Below are 22746 nucleotides of genomic sequence, written 5' to 3'. Positions count from 1 at the left end.
CCAATATGAAATTTAGTCACTTTAAAATCCAAAATAACAGCCACATGTGTGGATTTCCCTAACATTTGTTATGTTTAGTTTAGTGCTGTCAGCTTTAACATGTTAATACGGCGTTAACGTGGGTAAACGCGTTAATGCTGTCCTCACGATTAACGCAATTAAATGAGGTTTTAGCGCACTCAACCCATCTGGAGTGGAGAATGGACAAATCGGACAAGCTGCCCAAAATGCTCCAGATGAGTTAATTGTTAATCGCGTTAGTCGTTAACGCCGAGGAACCCCTCACACGGACTAATCTGCGTTAACGGGGATTTGCCAATTTTGATGCGTTAACGCGAGTCAGTTTGTGTTAACGCGAGTCAGTTTGTGTTAACGCATTAGCGCTGACAGCACTAGTTTAGTTATTTATGAGTCCTTACTAAGGTGAGGGCTTTGAGTACTCCGGGAGAGTAGAAAAGCGCTATATAAGAATCAGCCCATTTACTAAGGTGATATGTGAATGCTGTTTTAAAATAAGTTAATAACTGTTTTACAAGTCATGGATCAGTCGTTTACGCTCTGCCCCCTGGATGCACAAATTAAGCAATGTCAATGGTTGAAGGGCGTTTCTTCCATCTCCACTTTTAATTTTTCAACGTTGGAAATTCTGACACTGATTTATCTCCAAACAGCCAACATCAGGCAATATAACGGCCAATATGCTGGATAAGTTCTAAAACTGAGGCTTTAAGCCCTCTCAGACTCCCATTTAATCATCAGTAAGACACATTAGCAAAATCGGCAAAGCAGCGGTTCTAATTAAAAAGTAATGATTGTCCTGGTCTATATAAATTCACACAGCCGAGAACCAGACATTCAAATCCATCCTTCACCTTGGTTCCTACCTCATTTCTTTTGGCAACTCGCCTGGCCACAATGAGCTGGATCATACCACGCTTGTTGCCTTCAGTTGACATGGACTTGCGTAGCGTCTCCATAGCGTCTTGGTTGGTTTTGCCCAATAGCGACTCGCCGTTGACAGCAATCAACTGGTCATTTACTCGCAGTCGCCCGTCCTTTTAATAAACAACCAATTACATATGCTGTTTAAACTTTGAACACTATGGAAAAAGTGCATTGTGTATTTTTACTGACTGAACAATAAACGCTGTAAATAGACCTAAAAGCACTTACACCTCCGGTTTAACAATAACCTTGATCTAATCAGACAAACGACCTCACTCACTAAGAGGATCCTGTTTCTAGTCATGATCTAATGTCTTGGAGAAAACAGTGCTTTCAAGGCCATTATCATGAGCTGTCAACACAAGCTTGTTTGTATGAAAAACAATCAAGTTGAAGGACTATTGAAACCGACTGCAGCACTACAGACAGCCATGGAAGAAAGGCTGCTTTGTGCTCATAGAGCTCATCACAGCTTAAGTGTTTCTTAGAACCAGGAAAGTCGTTTACCTCACGTTCCCTGTTAGAAGGTTAAAGTTACTTTTTAAAGTTTGGCATATCGAAAAATCACACCTAAAATATAAAAAGCTTTAAGACAAAGACATTCTAATGTAATGTAAAGACACACAGATTTAATTCTAAACTTAATGATTCTGCCGCCGGCCAGGTGTCAGTTAGGACTTGCTGGTGTACATAACATTTAGAGTCAGATTTAACTGAATCAGCATCTTTAGATTTCAATTTCATATAAAAAAAAAACTTGCCTCCATGAATGAACACATTTTTAATCTTTCTTCTTTGTTTCCATTCAGACGCTTTATTATTCATGAGAGAGGCTACTGTACCTTACAGGCTGCACCTCCATTTATGATGGATTTGACAAAGATGCCCAGATCTGCATGGTTTTCCTTGGAGCGGTTGCCTTTAACGCTCACACCCAAACCTGCAGAACCCGAGTCACTGAGGGGGATCTCAAAGGTCAGGAACTCTCTGGTCCCATCAGGGGTCAGGACCAACTCGTCCTCCTCTGTCTTCTGTAAGAGGCGGAGCAAAGATTGAGATATGGAGCCCAATTTACGGAGCGAAAGCAACCCGACCAGCGACTACAAAAGAACTTTTGAGAATCCGCCGAGACAGAATCACATTTAAATACATCTAAATGCTCGTACACCGTAATAAATATTTAATCATCCAAACCAAAAAACATTCATGCATTTAGCCTAAGCAGTAAAGCAAACACCCCTTCAGCCTTGCCACACTTTCTCCGTCTTCTTGGGGTTAGCAAAAGTACAAAAGTTAAAAGGACATTCATTTGGCTACTTGAGGTTAATGAAAAGAACCTGCATATAATTTGCAGCAGGGCAGTTAGCAGGGAGGTAAATCAGAGTGCAAGCTCATTATCTACAACAGATTTATTAGTGTTAGACTACCAGTCTTAAGTGTTAAATCAGGTGCTTAGTATATGCAGGCAGAGACTTCTGTTGTATAATTAAGGCACACGGCTCTCATTACTCAACGCTGAACCAAATAAATTAAAGAAATATCCATTCTGACATCAAAATGGCATCTTATAATAGTTGGGATGTGATGTGTTAGCTTTGATCTTTGGTGCCAGTGAATAAGCTGCAAGTCCGAGTAAGTTCTGCAGTGCAGTCTCCTACAGTGGAAGAATTTTGGAGAAGGATTGTAGCCCGCTCCGACAAATGAGAAATGACATAACACTAACCTGCTTCCCATCCACCAACAACAAACACTGCACAGTTATATGAAGCTCCACAACAGCCAATATCTTGGCTAACTGAACACTTCTGTCATGTACTTGAAAGCGCAGCGTGAATCAAAGCAAATGCAATTGGAGAGCATTTACTGTGAAGCATCTGCAGGTACACAACTAAGAAGTGTTCAATAACTGCAAATTTGCCAGTGCGTGTTTCTGATTAGATTACTGAGTATATACTGCATCTATATTGTGATTAATGTCAGCCTTATGAGGTGTTCAAGCTCAGTCCAATATGATTATCTCCTGTTAATTTCAAATCATTACAGCACAGATGCACTCCAGATCAACGCCACAACTACATTTAGTGTTTGAAGGACACGGAGACTCCAAATATGGCCAACAAATGTCAAGACGTACTCTTCTTAAACATCCCTGTATACTCAGGACTAGGGCCTCACCTCAGAACTAAGAGTTGTGGCTTAGATATTAAGTCACAGCTGAATGTCTCCACTAAAAACGTCTGACTAAAAGTGTTCCTATAGAAAAAAAAGCACAAGCCTCGCACCTGAATCATGATGCCAAGTGCGTCAAACAGGCAGTAAACTTCCCAGTAACCCCGCATGAACACAGCAGCCTAATTGACATGCTGAGTGCTCTCTCTGTCTCTTCCCCTCCACAACAGGTGCTTCTCTCACTCTTTCTCTAAATTCATTCTCCCTCTCTCTTCCAGCTCCAACAATAAAAAGCTATTCTCTCTTGCTTGTTATTTGACAGCTGTCCTCTGAATAGATGGGTGCGTGCACGCTAGCGCCTGGCAATTATTGTGCACGCCTAATGAATTCAATCATCGGGCTCGGTGTCAGCATGTCATTAGCTCCCTTTGTTTGCTGGGAGAGAGATGGAATTACTCTGGGTGCAACCGAGGAGGGAGAAAGAGGGATGGAGGGAGAGGCAAAGTGGCGGAGGAGGAGGGCAAAGTGAGGATGGAGTAAAAAGGACGGGGAGGGAAGGGGAGGAAGGAAGGAGGAGGAAGATAAAGGACAAGGAAGCACGAAGAGCACCGTCAGGGTGTCTGCGTGTTTCAGAAAGACAAAAGAATGCTACCTGGAATAAAGTTGTGAGAAAATTAAAAACAGAGCACGAGTCGATTTGATACGAGTGCTGCAGGATAATAAAGACAACAGGAATTTAATTATTTTGGTGCAATTCATTCTGCTGGAATAAATTTAAGGCTAATTAAAAAGTGACTCCTGAGCTGTGAGTAAGTGAATAAGAAGAAAAGTGAAGTCACAATAGAACTGATCTGTAAATGAGGTTTTATTTCAGGGCTGAAAATAGCCTCCTGTTCCCTTTTAGATTTAAATCTAATAGTTTGATTGAATTTAACTGCCATATTTCACACAGCGTTATGCAAAACTTACAAGATAATTGGACTGGAAAGTATATCTGGTAACCCTGAGAGCAAAATAAATGGTAACGTCGGAGATGCTCCAAAGCCTTTTCGCCTTTCCAAAACACAAAAGAGACTGGAGAGCCTTCCAGCAACGGCAGTTAGCAGTTAGTCTGGTAGACATAGTTAAGACTGATACTGTATCCACAGATGGCAAACTCAGCTAAAAATCAATTAATTAATTAACTAATCAGTTAAGCCTGTTAAATGCTATAACTTACTGCATTTCTAGCTAATGCTGGTCTCTGTTAGCTAAAATGTGCTTGCTCATCAGCTGGTTCCACCAGTTTTTGATAAAAGAGGGTAGAGGTTGCTTCAATTAATTGTACTTTTTCTTCGCTAATAGCACGGGCATGCTCCCGCCAGGATTCATCAGGATCACTTCTGAGAGCACGAGACATTTTCTTACATGCATCGGACTCCACAGAGTCCAAAATCCCGACCAACATTAATACGAGAACTTGTCAAAATCAGTGCTACTCTGGATGGAAATCAATGTTGTGATATTGCATATGATTAGCAAGATCATGTCACAGCAAATGCGTGCTGTCATTGAAGCTCATTGAACAGATGCTTCTAATAACATTTTAGGGAGGGGGCTTAGTATTGTGTCTTTTTGTAGGTATTAACAGTCGTTAAACCACCGCAGGCTCGTTTACAGCATTTGCAATGTTGATTTTACACATTAAATGCGCACTAGCAAAGAATTTCCACCACCAACCAACACAATTATGGTTTAGTGTGGAAATATAATGAATATTATCTTTGCAAAAACGAAACCTTGGGCTTCTTTATTTTGAAGACGATGTCAAAATTTTATTTTTGCTATTTAACTTCATTGCTCTTCTTTCTGATTGATGAGACTCTCATTCAGCATGCAATATGTGCACTCCACACCACAGGGTTCAATGTGCTGTTTGAGGCAGTCACAAAGGTCAGAGCAAAACAGTTAAAGACTTCCAGCAGTGTTTCAGTCTGTGTCCTGCACCTCTTTTCTTCATTACTGAGAGGAACAAATCAAAAGATTTTCTCTGATGCTCTTACTACAATCTCGAAGCTCAATTATATAATTCAGTTACTTTACACCTATAATATCAATTTTCCCTCGATCCCTGCACACTGCTGCGTGGATGCCGTCTTTCCATTGGCTGCGAGGGCAGCAGTCACAGCTTGAGCGAAGCAGTGTAAATAATGGGTTTCAGAGCGTGCCACTCACGAGGCATCCTGCGTGACAGCACTTTAACAGGCAGCGAGTGGGCCTGCCACAGATCAGGTATGGTACCATCTGTGGAGAGAAGTCTGTGGAGCTAAGATTAGCATAAACCGCCAGAGAGGCTACTTTTTCCTTCTTTTTTTTTGGAAAGGAGCTGTGGGTCAGCCTGGGAAAAGTTCTGAAGTACATGATTTTACCACTAAGGCCAACTGTGGGCATCAAATGTGCTCTACTCCTACTACATCCCTGTTTACAGTGTGTAAGCAAAATTATAAGTAACATTTTATTACTATGTATAACAAAGTTACAACCTTCTGATAACCTATAATCTAAATTTTAGTCATGATCCAAAATATTTATCTTAAATTGGACGCAGTGTACCAACTTTTAAATAAAGCTTAATTGTTGTTTTTCTGAGATCCTGAATTATCTAACTGATTATTATTGTTATTAAGACCAGACAGAAAATACACCAACAAGAAAATCAGAAGAAAAAAACCCCACACAGGCACAGGAGGCAAAGAAGGTTCAAAGTGAGAGGAGCTGAATGAAGGTGATGGAAAGGAAAGTAGCGATGGGCTTGAGGAGGGATGGGGGGGAAATGGAGAGGGTGGAAAGGCGAGGAGCCGAAAAGAAAAGGGTGAGAAGAATGAGAGAGTGCGAGCATGACAATGACAGAGTGAGCGAGCGAGGGAGTGTGAATGAAAGGCCGACAGAAAGGGATGAATCCACGTGGAACACAAAAGGAGAGACCACTGCCACCTCTCTCACTGCGCGCCTGTATCTCTCACTCTCTCCGCTTTTCGTATTTTTATACTGCACTTTCACATTTATTTATTTTTTAAATCTCCATCTCCTCATCTCCTCCCTGTTTTGCGCCACCTCCCTTCCCCAGCTTCTACTTGTTCTTCCGTCGCCCATCTCTTCGGCTCCTCGTTTCCCCCTCTTATCATTTATTCCTACGAGCACACCCAACATTAAAACATCTAAATTTGAAGAGCCATCGTTTTTGCTTTTATCCTTGACGCTAAAGTAGTGATTGTGCCACACGGAAAACGAACTTTTCTCAAAGTACTGTGCAGAAAGATGCACTTGAAAACGTGAGCCTCAAATTTGAACTCGGTTCAGATAAACACCGCTTGTCTGAAAACTCTGAAATCACAGGAAAAATGCTTTTTGTCTAGTTCACAGGTGGCATCCATAAAGTAAGCAGCTCCTTCTTTCTCAGTTATCCGACTTAAGAAATGGAAGAACTTCTACATAAGAACAACCACAGATTGATGGGACTGGAGTGTTCAAAGTCAGCACAGGTGATGACAGTGAGCTGGACGAGGCTTTGAGGATTAACAGGCTTTAACTCGGAGCAATAACTTTTGTTTTTTGTTAACTGCTGACCAAATTTTGGCTGTAACATAAAACTTGACACTTAAAAGAAGGAAAAGATGACGCATTAAATTCTCCTATTTAAGCCCTCTCACACACACAAGCTTTCTGAAGCCTTCTGTCCCTCTCGCATTCTCATTTTCACTCATTCCCATCCATCCTCCCCAAACCTCTCCAGTGCAGCACATCTAATGCAAGTCTCACACCTTCAAAGCCTCTGCTCTTCTTTGTATGTGTGCAGTAACTAAAACTTGAGCATTACGGGGAATCAGACTCTTTTCCTGCTTTTTCCTTCTCCACTGCGGGGCCTGGAATGATTAGCTTGACTTTGGCTATATAAACCTGTCGATTTGATGGCATCTGGAAAAGTCAGTTGAGGGGAATTTTAGGGGGGGGGGGGGGGGAGGGCTGGAGGTGATGACTGAAAAGAGAGAGAGAAGTAAAAAGGGGGCAGTGAAGGGTGTAATTGATCGAGAGAAGTCGGGCGTGGAGAGCATTGTTGGCTGCCTACTGTAGCACAGTCCATCTCTGCTTATTCATACTCCAAATCTTTTCATATTCCTGGCTTTCTTTTGCTGCTTTATGCACTGCCATCCTCGCTCTGTGTTCCTGTATCTTCATCAGCATCACTCCATCTCACCCTTTACAATCCACACTATACCCAAAAAGTGTCTGACTTTGGTCGTTTCTGCTATGATCCTTTTTTCCAGTGAAGAAAAAATAAATAAATGTTCGTAGCCTCTTCCCTCGTCCTCGTCTTTCCACTCTCCTCCCCTTTTCTCCCACCCTCCTTTCCTGCTTCCCCCTTTTCTCCCCTCTATTCATGACTCCTACTTGTCCCCCCTCCCCCTCACCTTCTCTCTCTTCTCCCACTCTTTCTGATGTGTCTCGCTGTAGCTCCATGCTGATAAACCATGAATATCAAATACCTGTGTGATCGACGCACCCGAGGCAGGCACAGCACGGAGGAGGAGAGGAAGGCAGGTGTGTGGAGTGTGTATGTGTGTCATAGAGAAAGCCAGTGACAGGGGGAAAGAGAGGAAGTGTGTGTGTTGGTATGATTTGTGTGTGTGAACAAAAAAACAAAAAAACAAAAAAAAAAACATGCTATCCTTCTATGATATGACTATGCTGATAGACACTTCCTTTACAGCATTATGGAGGCTGATATCCACACACACACACACACACACACACACACACACACACACACGTTCAACTTGCAGTCCAAAACTAATCAGCTGCCCTCTTTCTAGCTCTCCCTCTCTCTCGGCCACTAGAAACCATTTATAACCTCATCCAACCCCGAGCAATTACACTAGCAGCTGCTCCCAGTCACTCTACGCCCGTGTGTGCTAGTGCGCGAGTATACTTATGTGCAAATGTGTAGTGGTGCGTGTGCATCTGAGGTGTTGCATGTTTGTGTAAATCGTGCCATATGACCCGTGCGTTTTAGAGTTTGCAACGTGCAAAAGGCTCTTGATAGTCTATGTAGCTGCATACAGTGTGTGTGTGTGCGTGTGCGTAATGTGCTGTATGGGTGGCTGTAGTGTGTGTGTGTGTGCGTGAGGGTACAGGCCAGGTGGCAGCTTGAAACATCACTTTAATTAAGCCAAAAGGCCTGTTCTGTGGTAGAATGGCCCTCTCTGATTGACTTGTATGTGTCACCACCGGGCCGCTGGAAAACACAGAAACACCACTGTGCCTGCTGCCACCGAGCTGCAACCATTAATCACTGCTGCTATTCTCCTGTGCTAATAATGATACAAGTTATGTAACTCCAGTAATGACTTCTTGCTACATTACAGCTAAAAAACCCCACTAAGCTGCTATTTACCTGAGGTGGCGATAACACCAATATTCAGATCATGTACAGTAGTAAGAGCAACAGATACCCCATCAACAGAAAAACTTTACAGGGTTGCAGTAAGTTATGAACTGTCCACCAGTCGTGACTACTCAATGTATTTGAGTAGAAGGACAGAAATTGAAATGCAAAGATTATTTGAGGCTGAAAGCAGTACAGTTAGGTACAGTAATATTATCTTTTAACAGACTTATTGACCTCACACAGAGACTCAGTTCATCCTCTGTCTGAAATGTGTCCTTTTAACTCTTTTAGGACAGTTTTCTTTTCATTCACTGCAAACAGAAGGTGGGTTGTCGCTTTTGAGCTCATGAAGATCCATGTTTCCCGACATCATACAGAGTGCAAAAAACTGTCCGAAATAAAATGTTTAGAGCATTGTCACGTCTGAGCTTTTGGCCATCAAGGATCACCTGCACACTGAGTACACTGGGCACAGTTTTAGAGCTTTGGACGGTGGTTGAGTGGTTAGGACCTATGGAGTTAGAAAGAAAACCATCTGGACTTCTTTAAGTTTCCTTGGAAACATTTCACCTCTCATCCGAAAAGCTTCTTCAGTTCTAAGAGCAACTGAAGAAGATCCCTTCCCAGACGCCTTAACGCCCACTCACATCCTGGGTCATTTGATCTCAGTAAATCACATGATAGGGTGGGGCTAGGTTTCACCAATGGATTCGCCTGAAACCTTGGCTGATTGTGATCTACACCCACTCCCATAGGGTTTAAAATCTGGGACTCTCCACCAGTTGCTCTTAGACCTGAAGAAGCTTCCCAGATGAGAGGTGAAACGTCTTTAAAAACCTCAAGAAGTCCAGACGCTTTTCCTTCCAAGCTTCTTAGACTGCAATAACCTGGATGACTGAGAACCTTCACAGACAGTGGGTAGGACTGTTGGCTCACATGTGTAGAGTGACTAGGATCAGGAATCCACTGGTCAGCCAGGAGCTTCCTGTGTGGAGCTTTCATGCACTCTCGCTGAGTACTTCAGCTTCCTCCCACAGTATGTTAGATTGATTGGTGATTCTAAATTGAGCATAGGTGTGATTGTGATCATGAATGACTGTCAGTCACTCTGTGTTAGCCCTTTTGTTCCACCTATCACCCTCAGGCTTCAGCGTCCCCACTGTTGAATACATATAAATAATAGGAAAAGCACAATAGGTACTGCTTTAAAGTCAGGCTTTGTTTTATTAGTTATGCTCGCTTAGAAGACACCAGCATTTTAGACTTTAAATAAGAATACTTGTCACCGTTATTGCCAGATAGATTTATGCTGACGTAGGCCATCAGACATGCAGCAGCAATAACCAGCCACCTAATGTGGAAAATGCAGAGTGAGGAATATCATATCAGATCTTTTGAGATAGAGATATGATGCAATTATTACCCCAGTCAGTAGAGCTGACTCGTGGCTATAAACACAGCTCAACAGTGCTAGTTTCTCCAAAGGTTGAATCTGAATGCCTGCCATGGAGTCTGCTGTTATGATCCAGAAATATGTGAGATAATTTCATTAACTTCCCGGAATGAAAACTTTGGTGACTGTGCATTCTCTTTCAGTTAATCAAAAATGAATTACAACCCCATATTCCACCGTTGACAGCATTTATTGCTTAACAAATAAACTGTGCACAGTTGTATAAATGAAATATGGCGTAATGTTTGTTATATTTTTGCAAAACCTTAGAGGAGTCCAAAAAAAACCCCCGGACACGTTCGGTACTTTACTTCATGTAACAACTGCTGTATCGGGTGCTGTATGTTACGAAGCGTTGAAACAAAGAGCAGAACATAGAAGCTTTGATGCATCATGCGCTCACGGTTTTCACCGACTGACTTGTTATTACGAGCTGCAAATGAAATGTTGCACTAATGCACGGCTTTGGTTTGTCATGCAAGTTGTAGTTTAAAAACAAAAATACAAACCCCTCCCACACAACAGCACCACACTTCTGACCTCCTCACAGACAAATACAGTATAATGCTGCCAGATTCTTCTGTAAATATATGCCGTGTCATGGGCGGCCATGCTGAATGCTTTATCACGCTGTGAAAAAATCCTTCATCATTACACCAAAATGTGCTAACAAATTACCATTTCATAACAGCTTTGTGTGCAGAGAGAAACATTCACATGTGATAGATAGCATCTTGGCACGGCGCTGCTGTAGCATTACTGCTGCTCCTGCTGATGGCTTTTCAATATAGCATTGCAGTAATTTTCCATAAGCCAGTATGACTAATGGCATAAACAATGGAGCTGAATGTTCACGTTATGGGCCCATTATGAAACTATCAGAGCAGGCATGTAAAGACGGATGCCTTTGATCAGCACTGTATTGTAGCAGCCAGGTGCAGAGAAGAGGATTTAAGTCTTAAAGTGTGTCTTAAGTGTGCGTGTGTGAGGCAGAGAGAGAGGCGGGGGGGAGTGAAATAAAGAAAAGGGGAACTAACAAAGACAGAGACAGGAGACGAAACAATGAGAAGAAGGGGGCGAGGAAGAGACAGAAGAGAAAACCCAACAAATTCTTTTGTTTTTACAGACCATTGGGAAAGCAATGGATTGCTTAAATGACTCCCAGTCTATTTGTGCAGCCACCCAAAGTATCTCATTTGCCTTTCATGCCTTTTCCCCCTATACAGCACATAATAGCCCATGCTGTTGATGTCATGCAGCAGTTACCTCTATCAGCCAATGGTGTTTCCCGGCTGTCACAGGCTGCCGTGGATGCTAAAGGGAGCAGTCAAAGTCAACAGGTTAGACACAGAAGCCCCTTAGACATGGACCACTTACTGAGTCCAAGACACTACTTGCAATAAAGAACCTATTTGGCCAGAAAGTTTAAAGTGACTTGACCAAATATGTAACAAAGAGGGTCATGGGCGCTAATGCCATGGATGAAGTGCTAAAAGAAACAGGAGTCTCCTTAATCATTGGCCATTTTTATTGCAATGATTGGAGAGCACGGTGGCTTTACCGCGTAAACATGACAAAACAACTAAAAGTTTTAGCCAACCTCTAAAGCACTACTGTAAAATCGCGCGTGATTTTTGGGTCATTGGACCGATTTCATAAAGCGAGTGCTTTTTCCACTTCACTTGCTGCATTTTGTCTGCCGTGTAACCCTTGACAGAGCTCTCTCAAAGGATGAGTCATGCTGTGCCGGCTTCCAAAAACCCAGCTGAGTGCCGGCAAAGCCGCGGATCTAAAAGCTGTCTACATAGTAAGTTTTGTTAGCTTTTTTTAACACGACTAACTGCACTGTAGAGATGCATAACAGAAAAGTTAAAGAAAATCAACAGACATAATTAAGCTCCCCATGCGGCACGTGAGCCTGCTTTTTGCTTACTGTTAAAGAATTGAAAGCTTTAGATGTTTTACTTAAATGCTTTTCAACTTTGGACAGTTGGCTGAACAAAAGTAATGATTTGAGAGTGATTTGAATTTTCACAATGTTCTATAGTTGTTTTTATTATGTGGTCACTTAAGAAAACTAATACGAGAATGAGGACAATAATAACGAGCTGCTGTCCCAGGGGCACTGATGTTATCCCGCCTTTTCCATTGGAAAGCTATCTAATACTTGCATGTCCATTAAAAGATGTTCTTTCGGACCCACTCCCTGCCCCTTACACCATCATGGTGCCTCTGCTATTGTTGCTGTTATCGGCAGTGAGATGTTTAAAATGAGGCGCCTGACAACAGATAACATCTGAAAGGCACTGAATCCATTATGGCGGTTGATGTTCCGGGAAAGGGTAAGGAGAAGGCTCATCTGGAGGTTTGGAGTTTGGAAAGCAGGAAAGAAGGGAGTTGAAAAGAGAAGCGAGAGGAGACAGCAGGACTGTGGTGCTTTTTCTTATCCGTCTGGCTCTGGTTCACATCGATCTTTAGGGTGGGAAACCTCCAAAATTGAGGAAATGGACATTATTTTCTTTCATTAAAGACGCAAATTGCAAATTGCTACATTATATATATATATAAATAATTAGGCTAGCATCAATTCCTAAAAAGATCAGAGTCAGAAAGAGACAAAACCACATGAAACTGCTACACAAACCACACAGACCACCTGGATTGTTCTTTACATTACTGAGAAAAAAGAAATGTGAGTAAAAGGCAAAAGCAAAGCAATTAATTCCCAATAAATATTCCAAAAGTTTAAACTTATAGTGCACTTTTGGAAGGAAGACAGCACAATTCTTCCAAGGATGGCTTATACCATTCCGACTTTAAAATGTGACATTGAAATGCAGCAACGGGAGACACAGTGGTGTTTATCTGCACTTATTCTAATGCTTCTGGAATGATACGCGTCATCTTTTCTGCACATGTGCACACATATGAAATGTGCCAGCTGCAGTCACAATAGTCAACAACGCCCCGCCATAACGCTTCGTCACGACGAGGATCATCCCCACAGCTGGCAGGTAGAACCGCCAATCAGATTAACTGGGCAATTACACTTCTAATGTGCCACGCAAAAACCTAACCAATTACCTGCACTCAGCCAGATGTAACCTGAAGGTAAGGCCAGATGTGAAGACGTGAAGTCTGTTAAATCACAAATCAAATTTGGCATGTAAATGGAGAGTTATGGAAATCTGAATAGCTTTTTAATACGAGCAGTAAAAACAGACGAGCTTTTAACAGCTGCTGCAATCGAGAGCCTTTTTGGGTAATGTGTGCCATAAAGACCACACTGTAACAGTTGGAGACACTGTACATCCTGATGAGGGCTGATTATTCACAGAAGGTAGATTCGGAAACATACTCCATAGGGTACAATCCCAAGATTAAGAATCTCTGTCAGACATTTATAGCACGCTATATACTTTATGTTAAATTCCTCAATTACGGAAACCGTTAATCTATTAAAGCTGTCAAAGTGTCTGTGCACGTTTCACTGCACTGTCTGCATTTCCCCCTAAACTAAACTGGGTTTGTTATTCGCCTCACATATCGGAGCGGGTCTGCAGCAACAAGGCCAGACTGACAGCCTTATCCACAGCTAACAAATACAGCAAACTTCCACCTTCACTGGCAAACACAGCTCTGAAGGGAGTTATGGAGCAAATTATACTGCAGCACAACTTCAACAGCCACATACTGATGAAGCATGAAATTGTGACTTGTTACAGCGACTCTAGCTAGAGATTTAAATTAGTGACTAACACTATAGGTAGGGTACCGACTTGCACTCTGATTAACCAGCTAGTTTAGCAGCAGAGGCTGGATGCATGCATAAGTTGGGTGATAAGAGCAGGAGGGGGAGTTTGGGCTAAATAAAGAGTTGTTAAAGAAGAGAGGTGGAGGTTTGTTGCAGGTCGGTGTAAGGGTGGTGTCTTACCAAATCTCTGGGGATTTGCATCTGGGGCTCAGCATTCTAGAGGATGGAGGAGGGACAGAAGAATCAAAAGTAATCAGGAAATAAAATATACTCATTTACATAAACAGTGAACATTCGACTATAACAGAAATCAGGGAACTAGTGGATAAAGTTAGGCAGTTCAAGAAAAAGCACATGCAGGATATGAAAATGATAAATCTGACGAGTGCAGAGACTTTGAGTATCAACCGTGGCTCGGAAACAACTGAAGCGGTCGCAAAGACAAAATGTCATATCATCGAAATGCTGTCTTTGGATCTGCACTAACTTACAGTTTCACTTTCATGTACTCTAGATTTTTTTTAACCATCCAGCTGTGCCCTATCGCAAGATGAGACAAACATCCAGATTGCTTTCATCGCAAGAAAAACGACCCGAATAAATTCACAGCCACAATCTTTACAAGTAAAATCCGCCGTGTAGACCGAGATTCTGAAACATTCACACAGTTTTGACTGTAAATAAAAAGTCAGCATCAGTCATCAAACAAAACAACAACAACAACAAATCTTGGTGAGCACCAGAATTTAGCCACGCCCAAAGTGCGGTTCAAAAAGGATCGTCAAATGCATTCGGCACAGTTTAGTAACCGCTTTGAAAAAGTTGCTTGAATTTAACTACATTCAAAACTGTAAAGGACAGAGCTGCTTTTTACAATCCTGCTTCTCTCTGAAACTAAATGTGATTTTATGCCAGATTCTTGCATTGGTGATGCAGGAATTTGAATAAAAATACAGCAAATCTGAATAACATTTCCAATTTCTTTGTTATCCTACCATTACAGTGTAAGCTCAATTTCCTGCTCAGCGTATTACGTGTCACACTGATGTAGTTTCACATTAGTGATAAAATAGATTGTTCAGCTTAGATTAAGGGCTTTTATACCTGCTGAGAATTATGTCACCTGTAATACAACAGCTGCTCACTTAATTCTTTTCATTACTCTACATTAGATTTAATATATTAGGCTTAGTAATCGCCATTTGTAATTCATAACTATGTGCCAAGAAAGCCCGATCTCGTTTTTTTTTTAGCTTAAATTACCCAAGTAATGCGCTACTGTGAATTTAGAACATCTTTCACCCTTATGTTGTTGTTAACTGACAGACTGTTTCGTCTCTACAGGCTCTAAAACGCAGAAGAAAAAGTGCAGTCTAGCTTTAGATAGAGACTCGAGCTGCTCATTTTGAGCACTGGACCTCATCTCCCTCGAGTCCCATTTCAGCCCTTTCACATCGCACTCTCCACCCTCTGCAGCTGATAACCACAGATCAAATAAATCCTGCCATCTAACTACCAGCTATGCAGAGTCAGCCAGACTTAAAGCTCTGCTGTAATCTAAAGATGAGTATCGACCAGTGTGGCAGTTTGCCTCATCAAACTTCACCCATGGCGACAGCCAGCCAATAGCCTCATCTGCATCGCTCACTGTGATAATTGTCACCAATCAGCCGTTTGATTGGCACCGCTTGCTAGTGAATAGCTGTTTGTGGCTCTGCTGGCTGTCATGGCTTCTGAAGGTAGAGGGAGAAATAAATTTTTGCTACAGCAGAGCAGAGATTTAAGGCTGTTTGGTGCCATTACTCACGTTAGTACTCGATAAGCTGTGTGTTAAAGCTAGCAGAGGTAGGGAGATAGCAGAGAAACCTTGACTGTTGCTGTAGAGTAAACACCAATGTGGTTTAAAGCGCACCCACAGCCTCCACTGTTCACTTCCCACACATTAATAAAGCCACTTAATTCTCTCTGTTCTGCCATCTTGCTTCTGCCTTGGTCATTATAAGCTCCCTTCCTGATTAAAAAACACAACTTTGAGGCAACGCCATACATGCCGAGCATCCTGTTACATGTTTCTGCAAAGATAATTAAGTACAACATCTGGCACCATGTAAAAACATGAACTTCATGAACATAAACAAACATGAAAACTAAATTAGCATCAGTATGCATGAATCACTGAGAGTGGCTTCTGCCAAGACTGAGTGACAGCAGCAGCATCCAAAAACTGCTCACAAACAGTTGTATTTCAGTTTGTAAAATGTAATGTGTGTAGACTACGCCTGATTGATATTCAAGCCAAGTGTGTTTTTCACTCTCTGCCTGCTACCTGCCCTGCGTCTGTCTTTTCATCCACACATCCATCAATCTACCGAGTCAGCTTGGAGGCAAAACACAGTGAGAGGAGATGGAAATGCAGATGCAGAGAAGGTTACCCACCAAATGTGAAGAAAGAAAGGGAGCTGGTGAAGGAGGATGGAGAGGAGGGTGATGGATAATGAAAGACTGAAGACAAAGTGAAATCGAGAAGAAAGGAGAGGGTGAAAAGACAGCTCTACAGGTTTCCACCGAGGCTAGCCGCGACTTGATAATAAAGAGCGGTGCGGCGATGGAGCAGGATCATCAATCTGCATGCTCGGCTAGCGTGCTGTGTTAGCTGGGAAATGAGAAGACGGCACAGCCCTCACTGGAAGGATTAACAGGGCTTGTGACAGCTCAGGATCACACACGGAAGTGCTCACACACATGTGCCAGAACACACCATCTCTGTATATACATAAGTTACATATATATGTCATGATATGTAATTCATTATGGTGACAGGGTGAAGAGCTGCAGTGAGGCGAGCAGCCAACGTACCACTTCTCGGGGTAGGAAAGAGTCCTCCTGGCGTAAAACCAGCAGACCCACAGCCCCGCCCATGGGTGTAGCTCTAAGCAAGGAGACCACTTCCTCCTGGGTCCGCCCATTCAGGTCCACGCCATTCACCTGAACAGGAGGAGGCACAGTAATTGGGTTAAACTCTACATTATCTTGTATGGATTATTATCTAGGCTTGTTTTAAAAAAAGGTGAAACACTCAAATCTCTTAATTCCGCCTTTTGGCCGTGACAGAAAAGCAGCAACACTTTACATTTTTATCAAAGTGGCAGATGGTTCGTTTTCTAATTTGATTAGTCGATCAACTAGTCGCTTTAGCCCTAGTTCAAACAAAGTTTGAAAATGAGAAAAACATGAGGATAAAAGGATTGAAAGTTTTGGTGGAATAACCCCATACATTCAGAGCTGCACAGTGTAATCCTTTATGCAAATGGTTTGCAACGTGGGATGATGCAACTTCAAAAGCCGTTCTGTTTTTGCTGCACGAGATAGCGTGTGGAAGCATAGTCTTTGATTTAATTTCAGGATCCACATTTCCATTTAAAACAGTTACGAGAAAGGAATTTGTTACACTTCAGCAGATGGCAAGCAGCGTATATCACATATTTAAAATTGCCGTTTCGCGTGTTTTGGAACGAAATCACCGTTCCTACGTGATGCACATCTACCTTCCAGATCACAATCGCCATCTAAGACTTTATTAAATGACTAAATTAAAGCCTCCTCACACACGCCTTGTAAAGCATTACCGCACTTTTCTGCACTTACCTCTAGCAACCTGTCTCCTGCCTTGAGACGGCCATCTTGGATAGCAGCTCCTCTAGGCAGGATATTCTTCACGTAGATGGGTGCTGAGCCCCCGATGGGAACATCCCGTGACGTTATACTGAAGCCGAGTCCCTCGGGGCCTGCGGGATGAGCGGGTGAATAAGTGAGGATGCAAAATCGAATGATAGGATCTGGTTTTATCTTGACGCACAGTCTCCTCTGTACCTCTGGATCTCAAGCTGCTAAAAATATGTTAACATTCAACTGATAAAACTCTCCTGTATCTGAGAGGGCAATAATATTGGCTGGTGTTTTGGGAGACATTTAGCTGAGAGTCAAGTGGGTTCTTTCATTAGGAGTAAAGGGTTGGTATGAATATAGTTGTCCCACCCGAGGGGAACACTTGACCCATTAACAATGAGTACCTCATCTCTTTTAATAGAGCACACTCCTAACCAGTTTTTCCAGCACCATCATCCAGTAACAAGTGGCCCACCTTACCTGAATTAAAGAGTGCGTCCCCCAGTGTCAGAGGAGATAACTGCAATCCACGTTAATAAGTGAGGCCATTGTTTAGGCCACTGTGAATTTACTACTGCAACATCGTGATAAACACGATCCGCCTGATTCTGTCTGATTCAGCTCAGCATGCAGCTGAATGATTACATCATACTTTCAGGAAATAATCAGTAGCATATCACAATGCTGAAAAAAACCAGAGGCAATATAATCAGCATTACAGCGACAACCGGTGCTGTAAATTTCACAATAAATGCCTCTCACACCATCATTTATGAAAACTGACTCTGTGTTTTGAGAAGAATACACCAACGAGTCTCTCCTTTCCCTCGTGACCTGGCCTATAAGGCACACAGTACCCCGAGATGTTGTTGATCTACATGTGCTCATTAACCTGTGTTTCTGTGGGCGGATTGCATTTGGCTTGTGTACGTTTGTAAGTTTTGCCTGCAACCTCGTACGAGTGCATCATTATGAGCCATTAGGAACGCAGGTCTCTGTCTCATATTATCCATATTCCTAGCAGACAAACAAACTATTTCCTATTATTGGGCAACTTGAAGTTGCAGGAAATGAAGAGAAATCCTCTACCCTGTCAGCACAGCACTTAAGTAGGTTTGTGGTGAATAATTAAAGTAGTTTGTACATTGCAGGGCAATGAAAATGCATGCTTTTAAAGTCTCAGTTTGAACCAGTCAATAATTACACGCAATTATGTTGTGCCAATAAGAAAGTTCAGCCTGAAGAAATGTAATACTTTTGCTTGATTTTTAATTGGAAATTGAAAAACAACCTGGGTCAAAAAAAACAACACGCATTACACAACAGGGTTAGGGAGCGGGTAACCAGAACTTTTCATCTGCAAATGCAATGCAGCTCTAAACCTTTCTACACAAAACCTGCAGGTCCAGAACAGAAACGTCTAAATGAGCAGGACCGGACAACTGCAGATACTGCAGGTAAAAAAAAAAGCAGTGAATTAAAACTGAACTGAGCATTTACGGTCGTGAGTGGATGTCTGACACAGAGTTCTCTGCAGCATGTGTGAAGGAAAAAACAGCACAATGTCTGGTGTATTTCTCCAGATAATCAACATACTTGAGTAACTTCTCCCACATAAAGATTACTGTACAAGTGCTCAGAACTTGTGATCGTGTGATATGTTTCTGTAAATAAACCATTTGAACAGATATGTGTGTCAAAAAAAAGTTAATATAAGAACAATGAGGAGCATTTTTGCTGTATAGGGGTTTTGGCCTTAATCCCCCCTGCCTGTCTGAATGAGCCGATGAAAAGAATAGCACAACACTTAGCCATCCTGTTTCACATCCTCTACCTAATCCCCTGCATTGATGAGCCAATCAACTTCCCGCAGGCATTCGAGGTGCGGCATTAAACTCACCGGTAAATGCTTGTAGAGTTCCTGGCTTTAAACAGGGAGGAGGATCTTTAAAACTCCCATTAGCTTGATTAAGACATACCTAAGCAATTTCCTGTGCAGAAATAAGATTCTGTGATTGATTTTGATACTCCCTGGGATTTGCAAGGAGCCTGGTGTCTGATTCAAGCACATAAGAAATGCAGGAGCTTAATCTGCGCTCAAAGCTGTAGGCTTAAGTCGGTACTCAAAACAAAACAGATGAGCCAAACAGCCTCTTGGGAATCACTGTTAATCCATGTAAGTGTCTGCTCCAACAACAGCAAACAAAGGTGGAATGAGAAAAGATAACATCTTTGACTGTGAACATAGCAGATCTCCTGCCATATCATGCACAGAATGCAGCGTTTTCACAAGTGTTTTGTCAGCGAGAGGGCAGATGAGGATGAGAAGAGTGAAAAAAACCTGACAGAAGAATGGATGGTAAGAACTGTGAGTCAGGAATTTTTAAAAAGCAGCTGGACGTTTTTATGTTTTATGTTCTGGCTTGATTCCCGCCCCATGAGAGAGGACAGGTTTGGGTGAAAACTTCAACGGGCATATGGTGCAGCCCTGTCAGACTCTTTGCTGTGGCATTTGACAGTGCACGGGGACGAGCGGCTGCTTAGCAACAAGCTCTCTGGCCCTGAGACCTGGCACCGACACCTGGAATCCTGTTGGCAGAGGTTTGCACCACCTGTGTCCACTGTCAGTCAAAGCGTACACCAGGATCCCTGCAGCTTTGCAGTCCTAACGTCGCCTGTTGCTCCACATTTCCATCTAAGCAGATGCTGTTTGCTTTTATCACCCACTTTTTCACATCTTACATCAGTACGGATAGCTCTGGATGGGGTTTTTAAGCCTCTTACAGCCTCGTTCACATATTCCACGCTTCCGTGCTTGAACCATCTTCCAACAGTGTTCCTACACTTGCTTGCAAGGAATCGGGAAGCTGCTTGTTTATTGGGTAGAAATAAAAAGGTTAGACTGATGCTGTGTATTCCTCTAAATCTTAAAAAGCCAGAGAAATGCACAGCACGAGAAGAGACTCACAGATCCTCTGGAAAGAGTCTCAGTATGCTTCAAAAACAACACCAAACCCAACCCTTTTACAGCCGCTAGGATGACTTTGCTTTTTTCTTCCTCAGAAACAATAAAGATCTTTTCTGATGATGAAAGCTCCAAATGTTTTTGTGGATCATGTGTTAATATTTACTTAACAATGAAAAACTTAACCTCATGACATTCTAAGACATAATTAATGTTAATAATAAGCTTATGAGACTAGTTATGGTTTATGATCTATTATCTTTGAGTTGAAACCATCACTAAGGCAGAGTTTGTGCGTTTTTGTGGAGACCTCTCCTCACCTTTCTTTAGCTGAATGCTGAGCCTCCTCCCGACTTTTTTCGTATAGCCTCCTGCTGGCGTGGAATTCATCCCCTTCTGCGGTGAATGGGCGTGACCTGTCGGGGGCTTGGCCGCAGAAACCGCGGGGTGAAGCAGAGGGGGGTAACCGTCAGTCGGCTCTGAGAGCACATGGGGGTACGGCTGGGAGTGTGGGTGCGTTTGGGAACCGTGCCGGGACATCCGCTGTGGCGTGTGGTCGATGCCTGACACAGTGCTGCCGCTGAGGGAGTCGGGGCTGAAACGGCCCGAGGCGTACACGGGGTTCCTCTCAGCGTGGGACAGCTGCTCGTAGTGGGCCTTCATCGATGACGGCACCACGTGGAACATGATGACCGGAGAGCGCATGGCTTGACGGAACATATTCTGGGCTCTGGGATAAAGACAGTGGGAGGAAATTTGCCAGTTTTACGATGGTTTAAGGACATGGAGAGAACAAAGGATAGACACAGAGGCAAAACTCAACATACTTAACAATCAAGTGCAATACTTGTCTGTACAAACTTGCCAAGTGGAGCACTCCATCTACCCAGTGTCTCTCAAACACACACACCCAGTCGTACTATATATAAAATCCATCTTCGCCCACCTGAACATTCTGACATGTTAATTAATACTCATTGCCAGCGTGAGCGGCTCTAGAAAGTGACTGAACCCTCCCCAACAGCTCCATCGCATAATCCCCTCATTTGGCTCCAGATGAAGGAGACCTCCAGTCGTCGAATACTTTGCAGAAAATCCTCTTTTAAAACCCCTTCGGTCTGAGCTCGTGTACATTAGGTGTGAATGGAAACTTATGTTGGCTGTCAGCGCCCTGTAAAACCAAAGCCTTGTTAGCGCCACCTGTTTCAATAAAGCAAACGTGGGTCCCCTGACAGCTGAACAGACGTTTGAGAAAATGCTAGGCCGCGAGAATTTCTATCGCTCCCCCTCCATCCCCAGACCAATAACCAAAAGTCGCGCTGCCGAAGAATTTCTTTGTGAAATTCCGGGCCTCTTTTCCCAGCTACCAACAACCTTCCCTCAGGGGGACGGTCTCGTCACGGTGTCTTTACAATCTCAGGCTGGATCGAGTGTCGGAGGAGATGTAGTCTGCCCCCTTATGAAAATAAATAACAAGAGCAACTGTTGCACTAATGCACTTGTCGCAACACTATGTATGGAAGCTTTATTCCCACCCATCACATAACTTGTGGCTCCAACTGTGGGAATGGCTGGAACATGACAACATGACCGGGATCCAGGAGTTTGTTGGTTCACCCAAATTATTCTTATATACCTCCACTCATACTTTTGGTGCAACTGCTCAATTTCTACCCAGTAAACAGATCTGACAGCATATTCCTGGTATTATCAACACAGGAATTCTGTGTCATGTAAGAGATAATACTAAAGTAAAATCCCATTAATCTCCATTATAATGAGGTGGTAGCAAAAGTCTCAAAGCCTGAACTTATCAGAAACCAACCAATATGATCTGTGTGACTAGATTCTGATTTTATTAGTTTGTTAAATGGGGAAATATATGTTTGACTCTTTACGTTTCGAGGAACGGTTAAATCCACCAAGACGCATCTATACATGGTCACATGTGGGTGGTACTTTGCATAATAGGTGTCTTACATAACGTTCATCAGTTTGGAGCAGCTTATTGCATTTAAAACATGCATATACTTTTCGTATAAATGTAATGCTGGCAAAAAAACATCGCAAACAAAAAAGCATCGCTGCATTGCAGATATTGCATGTACTGTATACACAGCATATAGGTTCTCATGCATCGTACGGGATCTAGAAAATGGGTGGATGTGTGAGTTTGGTTAGGCAGGGAATAAAAGCAGGAGACATGAACAGCACTGAAAAAGGAGAAGCTGTGAATTTTAGGAGATTTATTCCCATTCCTTCTGACAGAAGAAAAGAGAAAGTAGTGAGAGTAGGAGTCCAGTAGAGCTGTTACTGTTACTGAAACACAAGGGAATAAAGGCTAAGAGGATTGCAGGAACGACTTGAGG

General features: G+C 42.6%; 1 protein-coding gene across 11 annotated transcripts in view; it reads right to left on the bottom strand.

The window, feature by feature from the left end:
• The window catches only part of pard3ab (par-3 family cell polarity regulator alpha, b), a 244451-nt gene that overhangs the window by 100125 nt on the left and 121580 nt on the right, over positions 1 to 22746 (bottom strand). For 6 of the 11 annotated variants that reach the window (XM_026150928.1, XM_026150930.1, XM_026150929.1 and 3 more), the window contains 7 exons: positions 20698 to 21107; positions 17392 to 17531; positions 16603 to 16731; positions 13927 to 13962; positions 11259 to 11306; positions 1788 to 1976; positions 885 to 1055 (listed from right to left, as the gene is read on the bottom strand). In XM_026150928.1, the coding sequence (XP_026006713.1) occupies positions 885 to 1055; positions 1788 to 1976; positions 11259 to 11306; positions 13927 to 13962; positions 16603 to 16731; positions 17392 to 17531; positions 20698 to 21107 (1123 nt within the window). The remainder of the gene's footprint in view (positions 1 to 884; positions 1056 to 1787; positions 1977 to 11258; positions 11307 to 13926; positions 13963 to 16602; positions 16732 to 17391; positions 17532 to 20697; positions 21108 to 22746) is intronic. The other 5 variants (XM_026150931.1, XM_026150932.1, XM_026150934.1 and 2 more) reach the window with 2 other exon arrangements.

This window comes from Astatotilapia calliptera, chromosome 18, assembly GCF_900246225.1.
Source record: "Astatotilapia calliptera chromosome 18, fAstCal1.2, whole genome shotgun sequence".
NCBI classification, from domain to species: domain Eukaryota; kingdom Metazoa; phylum Chordata; class Actinopteri; order Cichliformes; family Cichlidae; genus Astatotilapia; species Astatotilapia calliptera.
Note: the sequence above shows the minus strand (reverse complement) of the source record. Positions and strands in the feature narration are given on the sequence as shown.